The sequence below is a fragment of the Lonchura striata genome, chromosome 2 (genome assembly GCF_050655825.1).
Source record: "Lonchura striata isolate lonStrDom1 chromosome 2, ASM5065582v1, whole genome shotgun sequence".
In the NCBI taxonomy this organism is placed as follows: Eukaryota; Metazoa; Chordata; class Aves; order Passeriformes; family Estrildidae; genus Lonchura; species Lonchura striata.
In genome coordinates, this window is record NC_140704.1 from 88,070,970 (window position 1) to 88,090,079 (window position 19,110).

At 43.2% G+C, this 19,110-nt stretch overlaps 2 protein-coding genes across 7 annotated transcripts in view; both read right to left on the reverse strand.

The window, feature by feature from the left end:
• Nucleotides 1-4,312: 4,312 nt before the first annotated feature.
• FIGNL1 (fidgetin like 1) lies at nucleotides 4,313-9,630 on the reverse strand. 3 transcript variants are annotated; one of them, XM_021546856.2, is made up of 3 exons: nucleotides 9,527-9,630; nucleotides 8,346-8,453; nucleotides 4,313-7,022 (listed from the first exon to the last, which is right to left on the reverse strand). In XM_021546856.2, the coding sequence occupies exon 3, from the start codon at nucleotides 7,012-7,014 to the stop codon at nucleotides 4,945-4,947; it is 2,070 nt and encodes a 689-aa protein (XP_021402531.2). In that variant the 5' UTR covers nucleotides 7,015-7,022; nucleotides 8,346-8,453; nucleotides 9,527-9,630; the 3' UTR covers nucleotides 4,313-4,944. The 3 variants fall into 3 exon arrangements, with proteins under 3 accessions (XP_021402531.2, XP_021402532.2, XP_021402533.2); XM_021546857.2 differs by lacking the exon at nucleotides 9,527-9,630 and adding an exon at nucleotides 9,344-9,476; XM_021546858.2 differs by lacking the exon at nucleotides 8,346-8,453 and having other exon boundaries at nucleotides 9,527-9,571.
• A 1,952-nt stretch (nucleotides 9,631-11,582) lies between these two features.
• The window catches only part of DDC (dopa decarboxylase), a 91,249-nt gene continuing 83,721 nt past the window's right edge, over nucleotides 11,583-19,110 (reverse strand). For all 4 annotated transcript variants that reach the window (XM_085571737.1, XM_085571738.1, XM_085571736.1 and 1 more), the window contains 2 exons: nucleotides 18,987-19,088; nucleotides 11,583-15,500 (listed from right to left, as the gene is read on the reverse strand). In XM_085571737.1, the coding sequence (XP_085427863.1) occupies nucleotides 15,285-15,500; nucleotides 18,987-19,088 (318 nt within the window). In that variant the 3' untranslated portion in view covers nucleotides 11,583-15,284. The remainder of the gene's footprint in view (nucleotides 15,501-18,986; nucleotides 19,089-19,110) is intronic.

Below are 19,110 nucleotides of genomic sequence, written 5' to 3' on the forward strand. Positions count from 1 at the left end.
GCACAGCAGCCTTGTCCCTGCTAGAGCCTGGACAGCTGAAAGTTCCCTTTTTCTGTTCCCCCCTTTCCTTGCCCAGCTAACGACTCCAGTCATGCCTGGGTGAAGAAAGGGCAGTTGTTCCCCTTTTCTCCAGTTACCTACAGTGAGGAAGCACTGCATCGTCTCTCCCCCAGCCAGAAAACAGATCTGGTGTCTTTACAGCATCCCTGCAGCTTTCACTCACTTTTCTTGATCTTCTTGACCCTTCTGGAAGAGAGCAATACTGCCTTTTGCTTACTGCTCCATCTTTGCCACAAGAAAACAACTTAGTATTCCTTTAGGACAGGTTATGTGCCTTCCCATATGTCCTATTGGAATATGGATAGGGGACACACCTTCTCTGAGTCTTCTGATATTTTCTGAAGATGGAAGTTATTAAATTTTTGTAACACTTCTGCCCAGTTAGTTGCAAAGCCATAATCAAGGTGCATTAAGAGCCAAACAAGGCATGCCAGAGATTTCACTTGGGCCTTTCCTGCAGCAGTGACAATGGATTCATTGGTGACTATTACTGATGGAAGAGGGACGCTCCTCTGCATAACTTTGTTGTTGAAACCAACGAGGACAAGATAGGAAAACACAGCAACTTCAGAAGAACTTGGCTGAAAATAAGCAATGCACTGAAAAGTTCATCTACTACCCTGCACCTATGGTCAGCCTTACTCTGCTCCAGCTTCATCCCTTATCACTGAGGAGCACTGTCGTCTGGGGTATCAAATGACTAAAGTGGAGAGAGATGAGCACACAGAAGTGATAAGAAGTTGAACCATCAGGAAATTATGAAAAGAAGTTTATTTATTTAGTAGAGGTATTTATTTAGTAGAGGTAGTTATTTATTTATGCCATTTATTTAGTAGAGGGAGTATTCTAGTGTCAAATGATGGCATCTCAACTGTTTCAGGTACCTGCTACCAAGGGGATGATTAAACCATTCCCCATGTCTGTGATTTGAGCAATACAGACAGACTAAAGCACAGAACACTTGCATGACAGTAACAGAGATGAGACATTAGGGAAGAATTTTACTCACCTTCAACCTTGCTGAAGAAGAATCCAGACACTTTTTTAATGGAAAGCTACTTTATTGATGGCTAACACTAAACATTTACCACTCTGTGTTTGCATTGTGGCATCTACTGAATATGTCAAGTCCTGAGTGTGATCATATCACTGGTATGGGAATGAAGTCTAAAAAGAGACCAAGGTTTTTGTAAGTACTGAATGTTTTTAAAGAACAAACCAGGCAAAACATGCACCAGGAATCACAAAAATTAATTCATCTTGCACAAAGTGGGAATTTGAGGATTCCTTATAGTTCTTTCCAGACCCACAACTCTGTGATAATGCTATTTTGGCTTCACAGCTGTGACCCAAGGTTATATGAAGTTTCTCACCTAATGGGACAAAAAAGAGACCTATTAGTACTACAGCTGCTTATATCTACAGCATCTTATGTGACTGATTTTCTACAGGCAAACACAGAATGGTAACAAAATATTAAAAAATGAGGACTTTTAGAATATTGTGGATGTATCTTTTGCTATTCCACTTTTACATGAATTGTTCGTGCTGGGTGCAGGTGTGAACATGTCAGTAGGGGAGGGCTGCAGGGGTGGCCTCCTTGGCTGGTTCCAGCAGACCCATGGAGCAGGTGCCTGCACTGCAGCCCAGGGGACAGCCCATGCTGCTTTGTTTGGGGGTGTTTTCCAATGTCACGTTGGCTTGTGAGCAGTTCCATAATTTCTGTTAGAAGGAAATTGCCTTATTTCAAAAGAACAATCTTAGTGATGCTCTTAAGAGGCCAGTCTGGTTTCCATCCACTCGCCATTAGCAGGTGATGATCATTTCTGCCTCATCAGCTTCTTCCCCTACATGTGTTGGCACAGTTTTCTGCAAATGAAAATCCCCCAGGGGACTTCATACAGCTCGGAAACAATTTAGCTAAATCAAATCCAAGATACACTGAGAGTCTGAATCGCCTTGTTATTATAAATAAGACCTAACTTTTCCAGGACTGCAATTATTTACCTTAAAAAGAAACTGAGAGATTGTGCACCCAACATTGCTGAACCACAAAACCAGAGAGTTGTGCATTTCTTCATCCAAAGACCAGCCAGCCAAAAAGAATAAATAATGAAGTACATAGGTTTCTGCATACACTAAACAGATCCATTAAAGTGGATTTATCTGCACCATTTCCCTTAAATTACAATCATGCCCTATTTCTGTGCAATTTTCTGAATTTTGTGAAATTATTTTCCTGGCAGTCGAATTGCTGTGTGGTGGCACTGTTACAGAGGGTTATGAAACTCATCTTGGGCTGAAACTGCAAGTCCTGCTGGCTCTGAGCTCTGCAGCAAAACCCCAAGAATGCTACATGGCTGAAGAGATGGTCATGTCACCTCCATCATTACTAAAACACAATAAACTTTACTAATGTTCCCTTTCACTATTTCTATGTGTTTCAGGAAAAAAAAAAAAAAGGCATGTTCACATAATTCTTATAATGAATAATATAAAAAGTAGGAGGAAATACAGCCTTGTCTGGTTCTACCTTTTATCTCATTGACAAGCTCCACTTTGCAGGAAACAAATACAGAGGCAGCAAACCTTTGTCCAAGTTCTTGTCATTCTTGTCACCTCTGCAAGGTGTCCCACCTCTGTCACCATTTGGATCCTCACTGGTCCCTCCCTGTAGAGCACTTCCATTAAAATGTGAAAATTCAGATGCAGAGATGACCACAGAATGCTCACATAGCACAGCAGAATAATGCCCAGCATAAATAAGGCAATTATTTAATCATATATAAGGCATTTATTAACCCTTGAGCAACCCTTAATTTGACTAAACAATTAAAATTCTCTGGTGTTTCATTCATGTGCCTGAAAAATGAATTCAAAGACATGTTTGGAGAGAGTAAAAATCTTACCTACTATCTATCTGTTTGTAGCTCTTCAAAACAGAACTTGAAAGAACAGACTTAATCTCATAATCTTTACCCAAGTGGCACAAGTCAATTGGTTTGAACCACATCACACATTTATTCTTTCAGAATAATCTAATTATTCTATTTTCACTGTCTCAAAAATGAGGACAAATTCCCATACCTGAATTTTTACATCTCTGCAAAACAATTTCTGATATCGGACTTTACTAAAAATATGAGCTATGAATAAAACTGACTTGTTTAAATCACTATGAGCTCTAAGAAATTCTAAGCCTTCCAAATTATTCTGAATTCAAGGCTCCCTGTAGTCTCCTGGGCCCTGTAGTTTTCAAATGTCTTTAAAAAATGCTAGTTAAACAGCATTCATTCAGTGTCAGAGAAATTTCAGGAAGAGCAGCTTTTAAACTCTGCATTTTCCCCAACAGGAGAAGAAGTTCTTTATAGAAACTGAAAATGAAGCACAGACAGCAGAACAGCCAGCTCTGCCACACTGACAAAGGGATCCAAAGGAAGATTTCCATTTATTTTCCTTTCAGGGACAGCTGTGCTCAGCCAGTGGGCAAGGACAGGTTATGTGAATAAAAGGCTGTGCATTCTTTCATGCCTTAGGTATGAATGCCAAATACAAGCTAGCCAGGAATTTTACCATTGATGTATGAGGACATTTTAAGGAGCAGTGGAACCCAGTAGGTGTTGGGACATGGGATTTCTCCTTCCTGACCACTAGAGCCCAGCACTCTTGGACTAAGGCATCTTCCATCTGAATTTGATGGATGCAGCTGCTGCTGCTTCTGCTTGGGGGCCCAGCCAGGAGCAAGCCTGAGCTCCTTATCCAAACCACACACAGAGACAGACACACAAGGACAGAGGGAGCAGTCTTTCCCAGCACACACAAATGCCCTCCCATAAACCCACCCACAGCCCCACTGTCCCTCATCTCCAGCCTCAAGCACCCAAGGTCACCAATGTGTGACACAGCCCCACAGTCTCCAGTTTCACAAGGACAGCTCACTCACAGAGCCTTCAGACACTGCCACAGGATTTATCAAATACCCATGCCCAGACCCTGAGCCCCCTTATCCTGCCATTGTGGGGCTCTTTCCAAATCCGGGCTTTCCTCCTTTCCAACTTGTCCAGCCCTTAGTTTGGCAGTGAGTTTTGGATCCCTACAGCACCTGGTTGCCCACACTGGCTACCCCACGGCTGGGCCTAGATCAAAGCCCCTGTGACCCATGGCCTCTTCTGCACCTGTAGGTGTCCAGACCTTCCAATAAAACACAGCCCCGCATGCTGATGCAGCACAGAAAGTAAGGTCAAGCCAAAAATCATCAAAAAAGCTTTTAATGAGAAGCTGGGATTGACTGCAGTGATGAGGCAAAAGGCTGTCAGACAAGAGCAATGCTCAAGAGACATTCCTCTTTTGTCCCCCCCTTCCATTTTTCCATACAAGTCCACATCCACCTCCACCCTCTCCTCCCTCTGCTCCTGTCTCCTCCCAAACAAAGCACCTCTAATTACTCTTCCCCATCCATCCCAGTTTTGCCATACTCTTACCCAAAATAGGTATTTCTGCTATTATTTGAATCCCTTACTGATACAGCATTGTGGACCTTGCAAGATCTCCCCAATCTTCCTTTCAATTATTTGTAAGGTTTGATAACCTTCCCCTTAAACATCAGTGGAATTTGTTTCCATCTCTCCCAGCAATCTGTAAATTCTGTCAACCTCTCAGTGCCACTGCTGTTCAGCAATTTCTCGTATGATGAGCAGCAGTTCCTGACAGTCTTTTCAGCTGGCAAGGCCTCAGCCAGAGCCTGGACATCTGCCCACATAACATGAGGAGGTTTAACTCCAGGACTGAAACAAAATGAAGCACAGATGCACTAAATTGCCACAGGTTTAATAAGTGGCAGTGCTGAAATCCTAAACTGTTCCTGCAAAACAGCTGTGATGCAGCTCATCTGCCGCAGCCAAATGTCTGGTTCCAGGTTTCATAGAGCTCCAGGTCCTTGGGGGACACGCTGGGCCGCACTGTCCTCAGGGCACTCTCAAAGTCCAGGAAAGAGATGGGCCGTACCTGCTCTGGCGTGATGGTTGCAATGTCCATGGACTGCAGACTGCGGATAGGGCCCAGAGAAGCTTCCCGACAGAGCTGTGTCATGTCCGCCCCAGAAAAGCCATCGGATTTCTGGACTATGAGTTTGATTTCCTCTTCATTCAGAGAGCAGTGCTCCTTTGCCATCAGCCGGGTGACAATCTGCTTCCTGGCGGAGGCTTCTGGAAGAGGGATGTACAGTCTCTTCACCAGTCTCCTTCGGGCAGCTTCATCAATTTCCTGGGGTCGATTTGTTGCTCCAACCACCAGGATACGATCTTCAGAGGAGGTTGTTGCCCCATCTAACTGCACCAGAAATTCAGTTTTTATTCTCCTGGACGACTCGTGCTCCCCCTCTCCACGCTGGGACAACAGGGAATCGATCTCATCGATGAAAATCACTGCTGGCTGCTGACACCGCGCCACAGCGAACAGTGCACGGACCATTTTCTCCCCCTCACCCACCCATTTGGAAGTCAGAGAGGAAGCACTGATACTAAAAAAAGTTGCTCCAGACTGGCATGCGATGCACTTGCCTATGAGGGTCTTGCCAGTCCCAGGGGGCCCGAAGAGCAGAATTCCTTTGGGAGGACCACGCAAGCCGGTGAAGATGTCTGGTCTCAGCATGGGCCACACCACTATTTCTTTTATAGTAGCTTTGGCAAACTCAACTCCAGCAATGTCATCCCAGCTGACCGGAGGCCCATGGTCCATGATCTCGTGCATGATGAGTTCAACCATTTTTGGTTCTATGTTTTTCAGCCGTTCATCCACAGGCAGCAATGGGTCTGTTGATTCCCCTACACGAGGCTTACACTGTGCTCCTCCATTTTCACTTCCATCTTGCTTTGGAACCGGAGGCACAAACTTGCTGAATGGACCCCGAGACCTGCCTGCACCCAAGGATTTTTTTACTCCTCCATATAATGAGACTGGTGCACGCTGGTTTTGAGATTTCTTTTGCTGATCCATCCACAGCTGTTCCTTTGCCGTTTTAAACCCAGGAGCACTGCTCTCTTCATTTCTGTTTCTCTGCCCTGAAAAACCATTAGTTTCTGTAGAAATGGAAGCCTGACATGGAGCAAGGCTAGGAATAGCTGTGCTGCCTTCATCAGTCAGACCATAGAATGCTTTTCTTTTCCCAGAATTTGCAGACCAGGCAGGTACACCTGACTGGCTGAAAAGAGACGAATTTTGTCTATCACAACAGTTACCTGGCATTTTCAGAGAACTACTATTAGTGGCTTCTTTACTTCCAAAGAGCGGAGTTGCCTGGAAACCTGGAAGAACCTGTATGCTTAAAGAGGCTGAAGCAGCAGGAAGTGTGTCTGAAGTTCTTGTCACAGAAGGCACACTGCTTTGAAGGGACTTGGAAGATGAGGGATGCCCAAGAAGATCTGGTCCCTGACTTGCACATTTTGCTGAGCCAGCAGTGAGCTCAGTCTCCCTGGTACTGCCAAAGACATCGAGTTTAGAAGGAGCTGGAGCAGCGGAGGCGCTGACCCCTTTATCAGCTTGTACACGAGCATCTGTCTGTGCCATCTGAGAGCTCTGGAAAATTCTGCCAGCCTGCATCCTCTCTCGCACACACTTTAATTCAAACACATTATCTGTTGTCAAGGCAGATTGCCACTTGTCACTGTCACTTTGCTGACATTTTGCCAAAGTCAAAATGTTTTCTGCATAGTTATTCAAGCCAGTCTCTGCGTTGCCAGAGTCAATAATCGCAGAGTACTTCTCTGCGTACTCCTTAAACAGGTTGGCAGCACAGACCTGGGAGATCTCGGAGTTTGCCCATGCATACTGAATGCGCAGGATCTTGGCACGGTATCCATCTGCCTTCTGCCCGGGCGTGCAGGTGCCAGAGGTGACAGCAAAGTAACTTTCCTGCCAGTCACTCAGGTGCACCGCACTGGCGCTGGGGGCCTCCATCACTGACGCTGGAACAGACAGAAAATACCTGCAGTTACAAAATGCCATTTCACACTATTTGTACCAGCTGCTTCCTAAACACTTACTTTCCTAAACACTTACACAGGAAAACCTACATTATTTTAACTGAGAAGAACAGAGCAGGAGGTCTTGCAAGCTACTTAGCCAGTCTGGACACTTCAATCTTTTCAGAAAGCAACCAGCTCTGTGGTGCAAAGGCATTTAGACTGAGGTTCTTTCTTCTTCCTCATTCAAAGAAGAAAAAAGTGGGGGAAAAAGAAAAAATAGTTTGTTTCTAACCAGAGGTCTCCTGGGGAGGTAAGTAGGCTGCAAAGAATGGTAACAGATGGCCAAGCAAAAACTGGCCTTGTTAAATGAAAGCACCAGTGCTTTCATTCTTATTTGACAGAATACGGCACAGTGCAGCAGAGGACAGAGGATACACCACTCTGTCAGAATGATTTCATTTATTACAGTGATGGTAATAAAAATGAAACTATTAAGCTAGTAAGTAAAATTGTGTGCAGCATCTCTGAGGAGAGATAAAAATGGAATTATTAATCCTGAATGTAGCAAGACTCCATATTAAGAAAATATTAACAGATTACTAGAAAATGTTCAAAACTAATTCTTCCATTTAGAAGACACGAAAATGTTCCCATTTTACACTTTAGAGAAACAAAGCTCTTGCATGTTTAAAGCAATGCTTATTTCTCAGTTTCAGAAAGCAGAATTTAAACTCCTTTAGTGTTGGGTTTCTTTTAATAGGAAAGATGACATTTGACTCAGAAGTTATTTGCTCACGTCCACAATGTATTTTCTTTCTCTACAAAGTATTGTGTCCATATATTCTGCACCAGTGTGTGAGCCAAGTTGCAATCCCCTGGATCAGCTACGGACTGTGTAGGAGTGCAGATGAAGGTACAGGTGCAATGTTCATGCAAGGCTGGGAAGACAGAACTGAAAAAATCCAGGCTATGTGAGGTTGTCCTCCCAAATTATTTGCAAAAAGTCTGGCATCAGCATTAGACAACAGAGAGCACAATATGATTATCGCTCATATGCCTATATGGCTGCACATATGATAAATAGTCAAGATGTCAATAATTTTTGTTTGAATATTTTTTTCACTACAGCCCAGATTTGTAGTGCTATTTAGAAAAGTCAAAATACATTTTACCTGCAAATCTGGCACTTCTACAAACAAATCCAATTAAAACAAACAAACAAGCAAAGCCAGACCACAAAAACAAGACTTTCCAAAAAGTTACTGCCAACTTTTGCATCATGAGAAGTGTAACTTGCACCTAGAGAATGTGATACAAACTCACATCATCATCCATCCATAGCTGAGTGACAGGAGAACAGCAGTTGAAAGGCTGCAGCCTTTTACTTCTTTTCTCTAAACGGCTTTCACTGTGCACATATTTTTTTTGTAACTGTTGAATCAAAAAGATCATAAATGACATAAAAGCATAAATTCAGGAAAAGTTTAATAGCAGGTATTTGCCCCAATGAAATACCTATAGCTTAGACCATAAAATCTCAAGTTAGTTCACCACCACTTTCTTAAGGATTCAGTGGTCACCTTCGTAGCACTGAGGGAAGGTCGTAACAAATGAAGAGTGGCGACCAGTTTGAACTTTGTTTTTTTTATTCACAGAATCACAGAATGGAGAAGGTTGGAAGAGACCACAGTGGCCATCTGGTCCAACCTCCCTGCTCAAGCAGGGACATCCCAGCACACATGACACAGGATTGTGTCCAGACAGTTCTTGAGTATCTCCAGTGAGGGAGACTCCAAAGCCTCTCTGGGCAACCTGTGCAGTGCGGTCGCTACCACAGGAGAGAAGTTCTTCCCCATATCCAGGCGGAACTTCCTATGCCTCAGTTTCTGCCATTGCCTCTTGTCCTATTGCTCGGCACCACCAAGAAGAGCCTGGATCCACCCTCTCGACACCCACCCTTTAGTTATCTATATACATCTTAAACACCGTCTAGCATCATTCTTTCCCCCATGTCTAATCCATATTAATTGTCCTCATAGCCGTACAACTTCTCTCCAAGAGAGCCGCTTGCACACACGTTCAGCCAGACGAGGGGATCGTACTCGGTGTGCACGCCTGAAGCGGGGTGTATCCCAGCACGGCTCCCGCTGGATGCGGCGCTCGGGGGCGCGCTCGCCTCAGGGCGGAGCGGCGGGAGCTGCTGCTGCCGCCACGCACGAGCGCGGGCCCAGGGAAACACAGCGAGCACACCCGCCCTCCGCTGCCCTCAGGAACCCAGCCGGGAAGCCGCCCGGCCATGGCTGAGCCCTCCACGCCCCTACCCAGCCGGCAGCCGCGGCCCTTCAGCTCAGGAGCCCTGGCCGGCCCGGCGGCGGGCGGATGCCCCCTCAGGGCACCGGGAAGCGGAGGCCACAGTCCCGAGCGGGTCCCGCGGCCCCTCCCCTCCTTTCTCCCCTGCCCCGTCGCCCCGGCCCGGCCGCGCCGCGCCCGCTCCCCGCACCCACCGGCCGCCGCCAGCCGCGCGCGCCCGCTCCGCGCTCCGCCCCGCCCCTCCCGCCCGCCAATCGGGTAACGGCGCTCCGGGAGACGCAGCCAATCAGAGGCCGGGAGGGCGGGCCGAGTGGGAGAGGGGCGGGCTCGCTGCGCTACGTCACCCGCAGCGCTGGGAGGGACGACGCGCGGCAGGGCGGGCGCTCCCTATTGGCTGCCTGAGGCGCGCTCTGTCCAATGGGCGCGGGGTCCGCGCCTTGAGAGGCGGGGCCGGCCGCGCGCCGACCGCCGCGCGTGGGGCGGCGCGCGCCGGCTCTGTGGGCAGCGCGGGTCCCTGGGCGTGTTCCCTGAGCTCCCAGCCCGTGTTCCCTGAGCTCCCAGCCCGTGTCCCTGAGCTCCCAGCCCGTGTTCCCTGAGCTCCCAGCCCGTGTTCCCTGAGCTCCCAGCCCTTGTTCCCTGAGCTCCCAGCCCGTGTCCCTCAGCTCCCAGCCCGTGTCCCTCAGCTCCCACACCTCCGTCCCGAGCCCTTCCGCGTCTCCCGCCGAAGACGCTGCCGGCGCCCTCGGGCGCTCCCCTGGTGCCGGTGTCTCGGCTCCTGCGCCTCGCCAGCCCTGCTCGCACGCTTCGGAAGAACCTTTCTGGTCAGGACTTGGTTCCGCAGCTGGAGGTCAGAGCAGCCGAGAAGGGAGAGGCTGGAGAATGTCAGAGGTTCTGTCACGTTTATTGCCTCTCCGGGCCATTTTCAGTAGCAGTAGAAAATGGAAATTGAGAAGTGCAATTTCCGTGAGGCAGAAAGCTCAGTGTGACTGCAGGAGCGGAATTGCTGTGTCTGTTCCTGTGCCACACGCGCCTTTAGCTGCCGAAAACGGCGGGGCGGGCAGCTCCCATCAGCATTCCCGGCTGCCTGCCCTCTGTGCCTCTCCGTGCCCTGTGCTCGGCTCGCGGGCAGTCCCGGGCTGTTCCTTGGCAGCAGCCCTCCCTGCAGGATGGGCTCCCCATGAGTGATGGCCCAAGCACTAAGCACTAGCCCCAACCTTAGCCCTGGTGGTGGCTTCGCAGCCAGCGGTGGGTACCTGGTCCTTAGGCACACAAGCGCTTGACCTCTACGGCCACCTGTTTCATCTCTAGCCCCGAGACACCGGCTGCGGGGCCACCACGCTGTCTAGCACTCCTGGAAACAACAGCTGCTGCACAGGCCTGTTTGGGAGAACAGCTCTGACAAGGACAAGATGAATGGCACACTCTTATACAGGGCAAAAGGTGGTGGTCCATGTGGAAGCATCCCCTGAACTGATTGTGGTGGTGGAGTCCCCATCTGGATCACACCAACCCACGTTCAAATTACCATACCAACCTAGATGCAAATTAGCACTCTAAGCTGCAGTTACACCTCTGGTATTAACAGAGACGCTTCTGTGTGGGTGAACATTTCATTTCCCTGAGGAACCTTTCCTGCAGTTACTGTCAGGTTTTTGTTATACATCAGGCTTGTTATGCCATTAGTGCAGACAGCACATTAAACTGTCTGTGCTGGTATGCAAGCTATCATCCCAGACCCAACTGGGCTAACATTTAAATAGTGTGTGACGCTGCTGCCTTCAAATTTCTCCCAAGGCACGCTTGCCCGATTTCCCTGGGATTGCAGAGGCAAGGAGCAAAGCAGCCTTGGGGATGTGGGCTGCAGCCAGGCAAGACTGATATCATGGACCCCTTCCCTGTCCTACTGGATGGCACTGGAGCTACAAACCAAAGCCGAAGTTGGGCATGTGGCTCCAGTGGCAGATGCAGCTGCAGCACTGTGCAGAACGGCCAGCACTGGCCCTGGATATGGCCAGGTATTTTTCAGACTCCTGTTGCTGAGGAGGAAACTTCCTGCAGAAAAATTCGCAAACTCCTATTTGCAAAGTGATTTGAAGGACACATTGAAAAAAAGTCCTTGGTGGTGAAAATCAGGGCACTGACTTGATATGAGTGGGAAACTTGGGCCTCTTACAGTGCATCTGGCATGAATGAGACGAGAGAAAAAAGACGTGGTGAGAAAAACTTAGTTAAGTACAAAGAGACAATAGCTGTAGTTTTGTTTTGGTTTATTTATATTGCCAGTTAAAATCTATACATCTGTTCAGTAGGTTTTGGGTACAGATTTTAAAGGGAGTCAACAGCTCACAAGTCATAATTAGAGCATTAGACTTCTGATTATTTTTCCACTTAGAACATACAAATTCTACATATGCTATACAGTTATCATCCATTGATGGTTATTTAACCTGCCCTCACCAACCAACTACCCAGGTCTTTGGGACTCTCAGTTTTATTTCTCTTTTTCTTCTGTCTTTGAGCAATTCAAGTTTATACATCTCAAGGTTTAGACTGCTGTTGTAAGGCAACTTCAATGTGATTACTGCTTATCACATATGGTGATGAGTAGTACTTTGACAACAACAAAACAGCCATGAGCAGAATCTTGTATGTAAACACAAGAAAAAATTAAAGATTTAATAATTATAATGCAGTTCAGAGTAAAATATATTACCAATACTTTCATAAATACATACATTTTCATTATTTCACCATCAGTAATAAAATATAATCTGTAATTAAGAATGTAAGTACTGTAGTCTGCTAGTTTAAAAAAAATAAATTGAGGATCCTGAATGTAAAAGTCAGGTTCTTCCCTCCTTCTCTAATAGTCGTGGTCTTCCTTGAGATGTGGATATTCTACTAAAGTACAGTTCTGGGATTTTTAAATTATTTTTAATATCAAACAGTATTCACCGGCACAGGCTGTATTAGCTTTTGCACACAAGGCACAATAAATCCAGATTAACATTAACTATTCATAAATACAGTGTTTCTGACAGATACGTTACAAGGCTACAGAACAGAAACAGCAGTTATGTCCTTTTTTAAAATATTCCTTTCAATGCTTCTTCTTGAGTTGATTACACAGCCCATATTTCCTTTTCAGATAACCTAATGTTAATAGTCTAAGAAGGAATTATCACATGGAGAAAAAAAGGTATGAGAGACTGAATACTATGTAGGCCTTCACTGGTTAAACATATTTGAATCGTTCTAGAATTTCAGAAAAACCAGAACCATGAACTTGAGGTTTTCTGTACTGGGCTAGACAGGGGGAAATGTAATTCCATGGGTCTCATAACTGCTGTTTATTAGACAGATTTACTATTGTCACTTCTTAAAAAAAAAAAAAAAAAAAAAACAAAAAAAAACAAACTTTTACTCCATCTGTATTTTAAATTAGCCTTTATCTTCCATTCTTTGCCAGCAGGAGTTTCTGTACCTGGACAACAGCCACTTCTTAAACTGATATCCAGATACTGAAAAATGTTTAGTTGAATGTCAGTTTTCTCAGTATTTTCCCACAAATGTCTAAAGGTATCTATGTCTAATTGTGGGTTGTTGAGGACATTTCACCTCTCCTAGGTTTGGGTGTGCATCCTGCCTGCATCCCAGTTTTACAGCAGTTTGAGACTCACACAGGCAGGCACCATTCATCTGCTCTGGTTTCCATGGAGCAGATTTCCAGCAGAATCTTCTTATGTTCAGTTTAGAGGTGCCTTACCTTATGCCTTTGTTTTACAATACTCATTAGTCAGATTTTTAATTTCAATTATAGTCATCTAAGCCCAGAGCAACTCCATTTCATTTCAGTGGAATTATCCTGGATTTACTCTGTGATAGCTTCGATCCAAATCTGATTTTTTTTTTTTTTCCCCCTGGACAATCCTGGTTATATATGTCACATACAAAATACTGGTCTGTCTCACAGAGAATGTGTAATTCTTTGGCTTCAAGGTTCTAGAGTTTTCACAGTGTAAAAGTTGTAAAATTTTATCAGTGTGGAAGATAATGTGTTATGGATGAACACTCTTTTCCAGGTCATAAGGTCTGAATAACGTTTTTTAAGGAAATAGTAACAGAGAAAGGAAATAACTACCAGCATTTTCCACTCTATTCAGTCTACCAATCTACTGCATTGTGCTACCACAGAAAAGCTGAATTTCATATTAGTTCTGCTGAAGAGAATGATGCTATCAAAATTTCTGTCACTGTAGCTAACAGTACTGTTTTGTGTCAGTCACCTGCTCAAGTATTACTGTGCTTTACCAAATTCATTGGTTATCCCTTTCTTCATCTGTTACCTGGGAAATCAGTTCCTTATGGAAATAGCAGTCCTTCCCAGTTTGCACCCTAGAAGTGAGAGATTAGGAAAGGCAGAGGCAGGAACAGATCATGTGCCAAATTAACTGTCCTGATCCATTTTCCCTGATCTACTTGCAACTTTCCAACTGTAGGAAGTTTACTTGAAAGGGATGGAAGAAGAAAGCTGAATAATTGTGCACATTGCCCAAGAGGCTGTAGAAGTTAATATGAGCATTAAAAAGGAAGATTGAAATGCAAATGTAGAAATTAATCCTACATATTATTTTTCTTGGAGCAGCCACTTATGTTGTTCTCATTTACACAGAAATAACTGTCTGGAATTTATGTTTTTAAAATGACAAAAGTACTTTGTGACTTAATATTCTTCTGACTTTCACCTTCAACTTTGATTTTAGCTCTTTATTATGTTTGCCTTTGACAGGATGATGTATCAATGGTTTGAGTCAATATATATATGATTTTACTTTCTCAGAAAGAGGTTTTCCAGTATTTTCACTTTCCATTCATCACTGTTAATGGAAGAAAACCACTGATGGGGGCACCACAGCTGGTTTTGGGGATTTGTTCTTTTACTTCCTGTTTTTGTTGTCACTTGTTTACTTGTTTGCTAGCTAATTTGAGAAACTAAGAATAGTATTTTTGACATCACATTCTTTAGCACATTTTGGCAAAGATTTATTACACCATGAAGTAATCAAAATGGTAGCCATAAAAACAAATCACAACTCAGTTTCACAGACCATATCTTACAGACTATTGTCAAGTAATCACTGCTGATAATAACTTGATTAAAAACATAGAATACCAGGTAGCACATAGCTTTTGACAAAACTCTTTAGGAGGAGCTTTTCAGGGATCTCATTATGAATGGTCAATCTGGAGACCAATAGCCAGCATAACCTATTTGCTGGAATTGACAAAATGGCTGTTTTAAAAGCAAACCATTTAGGGGAAAGTAGAGAATCTGCCGGAAGGATGATTGGTAATCTGTTAGTGCTCATTGCCCTAAGTGGCTATGCAGTGAAGGAAGTCTTGAAGTCCTTTGTTCATTTACAAAATTCCTGCAGCAAGTGTATCATGACATGATAGTGCCCCAAATCCTGGCAACATTTGTGCATGCCTTTTCAGATACTAACATATTTAGAAACTGAACTAAACTTCCCCAACATGGCTTCTTCCTGCAGTCATAGTAATGTTAAATTAATTGGTTATAAGACCTTTTCCTTTCATCTGTGAATAAAGGAGTGGGTGTGCTAGAGGTGAACAAAGACAATGTAGGGAGCACCAACCCTTCAATTTCCATTGCTTGGTTGAACAAATGCTCTTGACTATAAACTGGTAAGAAATGACAGCTCGATTCTCCTTGGCTATGTGCATCCTGGAAACAGACAAGATGAAACTACAGTACAGAGGAGGAATGACTATGGTTACAATTCAGCTTGCTGGCAAGGATTTTGCTACTGCAACTAGGCTATATAACAATGGGTTTTGTACTTTTGACTTTCCCACCTGCACCCAAAATAAAACTTGGCAACACAGAGAAAGCCAGTTAATTACCTCATCTCTACTTATACTTCACTGCTGTTACTGCTGGTGGTGGTTTTGCTCCCATGTTTTCAGAAGATCAGTTGCCAGCTGTGAGATGTGCTGCCAGGCAAACTTGATGTGGGTGGATTCCACTGTGCGGGAACAAATAGCAAAACGTAGCACAAACTTCTCTCGGAGGTTGCACGGGACCAGATGGATCTTCTTGGCATCATTTATGAGTTTTAGAAGTGCCTTGTTTAGTTCATTTGAGCCCTGAAATCATTGTAATTCAATGGATATGGCAATGAATTTTAGAAACAATTCTAGAAAATGTAAGTCCCACCAAGCAGCCAAGCTCAAGTAACACTAGTAATGAGCAGTCACCTTCTCATCTCTCAGTGCTTTCCCATCAAAGGATCACAAAAAGATGATGATGTAAGAGAGAAGTTTTGAGCCACAAAGAGATTTAGGGATTACCTTCAATTTAGAAGCAGTGTTCACACTGGGGCATTTGTGATAGCTGACTGCCTTTTTGTGACCTAAGGTCGTGAGCTATGTTAAAAGCATTCATTATTGCATCTGCGTTATTACACTCTTCTTGGATCTAATCAAACAAACATGGGAGGAAGTTTTGCAGTGAACTATACTAACCTTCCTCACTTAAGCGTGGCTGCTGTGAGAGATTCTTTTGAATATTAAATCTTACTCTTAATTTTAAAATTTCTAAGGTAATATATCCCTGGCGTAAGTAGGGATATGATCAATGGAAACCCTAAAAAAGTATTTGCCTCAAGTTCTATAAGAGTTACCTACCACAGAATCCATCAGAGGAAGTATTTTAGGTATTGTGCAACCTTTACTCTCTCTATTACACTGGTGGCAACATACGACTACAAGAGATTCTGGGAGCATCTGCATTTTTACTGCAGTGACCCTTTACTGAGCACTGACTGTGGGAAAAGAGTTACAAATGGACAAATCCTTCAGTTCAGCAGCAGTTCTGTTACTGTGGCAGCACTGATCTTCTTGAAAACATCCTGACCAGAAAACACCTTCTCTCAAATCCGGGCAATTGTGACTTTCCTGTTTAGTCTTTTCCATATAAAAAGAAACATAAGGCAGACAGTTTCCTATTGGCAGCAAAGATAAATGTATCATTCTCATATTTTTAGATCATATTAAGAATTAAGAGTTGAACCCAAGTCAAAACCGTGTTCTGTCTTAGCACAAGTTATTACGAATTTGGTGTGAAGTACTAAAACTCATGGCTTAGCCTTACTCTTCCAGAAGATATTTATGTGACTGAAATGCTCCTAAGAAAATGGACCAACTTGTTATTTTGTAAATCCCCACCCATTACATGTCAGTCACTGCTGACAATGATGTCCTGCTTTCTTATCAAAGGCAATGCATTATTAAAATGACAATCCTTGCCTTTAATATCAAATGCACAGCACTGACTTTCAGCCAATACAAGCAGTTATATGACGTTAAGTTGGCAGGAGTGAAGGGAGGAAGAAGAAAGATTCATTTATCTTTCTTCTGTTCTACTCTCACAGCTCCACCTTAGGGCTGCTGTGACACTTGGGTGTCATGTCAAATTGAAGTTGGTAGTGACTAATCCTCTCCCAGAGCTTTGAGAAGGCAGCTTTGATTGAATCTGTGAGCTTCAATAAGACAGCATTCTCACCCCCTTGGAGAAATTACTAGCTTGACTTGTATTCATCTGCAGTCATGACAAGGAGGACTAAAACTAACCCTCTGGCATGACATATTTGATAAAATAATTATAATATGAAAGTCATAGGTAATTAGTCCATTTGCTCAACAGTGCGAAAGGCAAAAAATTAAAATTTACAGCTAAGCAAAAAAATTAAAAAGGGCTTCTCAAGAACAAAGGAAGTAAGAAAATATATTTCATACTTTTACAGCTGTGCAGCATTATATAGTTCAAGTCCCCTGACCCTTAATCCTACTATAACTCCATCAAAATGACAAATATCCTGCTTCTAAGATGTATCTTAACATGAATTATAAAAATCACAGATTTTTGAAGGAGTGATATAAAAAGCAAATAAAGCTGTTAAAATAGCTATAAAAACCTAATCTGAATGCTTGCTTGATTTTTTTTTCTTTTTTTGGATCAGGTAAGCAAGAAATAAAACCACTGCTCTTTCAACACTGGTTTTCAGTGGAATCAGGCCTTTATTCTACAACTTGTCCAAAGGTTCCTTTGCTAAAGGTCCAATATTTGCCTCCTATTGTAAAATTGTCTTCCCTTTGGATGTGATTTCTTCCTCTGAATCATGAGGGACAGGAGAACAGATGTAGATGAGCTACTGGTCTGATCAAAAGTGACAATTCCTGTGTTGCTATGCTCTATTTCACCAGAACTATTCCTTCAAAGTAAATGTAGAGCAGTGACTAACAGCTGTGTCTATATCTGCAAAACTAGTGTTTTCTTGTTCCATGTGAGAGAGCAGACTGCAACCAACATTTTGCTATTGAGCAATAAAAGCCACAGAATCTAGCCCTCAACATCTTTTAAAAGTTCTTGTTAGGACAGAGATTATATTCATGTTTACACTGACTGAAAAAAACCTACATTCTGTAATCTGTCTGATCCCTTAAACACAGGATCTTTTAAATTTTTATTTTAAACACTATAAATTCAAACAAAATAATTTTCCTATTCCAGGTGAACTCACCATTACTTTATTATTTACTTGTTAGCTTCTTCAACCATTTGCATCAACTCAGGTAACTGGGGCAACTGAATGACTGAGAAAAGAATTTGTTAAAAATAAACTACCCAGCAGGAGAAAAGATGTGATTGCAAGCCTTCAGAATAGCTAAAACTCATTTAGGTATCACGTTAACTAGAAAAACACTAGCGCCGATATTGTTATTGTTGCTTGGTAGCAGAAATCTAGTCCTCTGCAAGGCTTTAGCTGCAAGCTCGTCTAGAAAATGACTTCTTTACTTAAATTGTGATACTGATCCCCTTTTAATGGCTGATTGAAACAAATGAGCTTTCCCAACTACTGCAGCTTTTATACTCCAAGTGCAGAATGAATTTTCTAGTCTCCGTTGGGCAAGGTGTCCACATCAGTGAACTTGGCATTTTGAGAGATTTTGGGGAATAAAAGGCCAAACAGGGCAAAAAAAAAATCATGTTCAGCAATAAAAATCAGACCAGGAAAGCTGGCCTCCCATGTAACTTGTACTTAAACACATCTTACTTCAATTTTCCTAGTTTTACCATCAATTTTTATAGATGAATAAACAGTCTTTAAAGAAAACAATAAAAAAAAGTATTTAGTGCTCTGATTTTTATCTTAGTATTTTTTTAAATAAATTTGAATATTAAATATATACACATAAGAAATTAACTTGACAATAGACAAGTAATACACGCTCATCATATTCAGAAATCTAGGGAAATATACTAAAGCAGTCAACTTGATCAAAGCTCATCACACATAGAATGCAAGTCATTTTATGTGACTGGTTTAAACATTTGTTTGCCTTGACTGTATGTTTCCATGCCTTAATATGCTTTAATTTCTTTAAGCTTTTGAGTCAGTTTTAACAAAATTGTCTAAAGGGTTTTTTTTTATCTGCTTTGTTCTAAACAAACTTGCTTTACTTTCCTTAAAAAATAATCAAGTATATTAACTACAAAGACTGTATTCAGTTGCAGGTTCTGGTGTTGCTGTAAGCCATGAGAGAAGAAACAGGAGATCTTAGCTGCCTTACCTTCAGCCGGAAGCAGACCAGTCCCAAAACAACCTCAGCACAGATCTCAAACCTTTCATCCTGAAGGACCAAGTGTTCAAACTGATGTGACAGTCTAATGTGCTGAGAAGAGAAAGAGATCTAT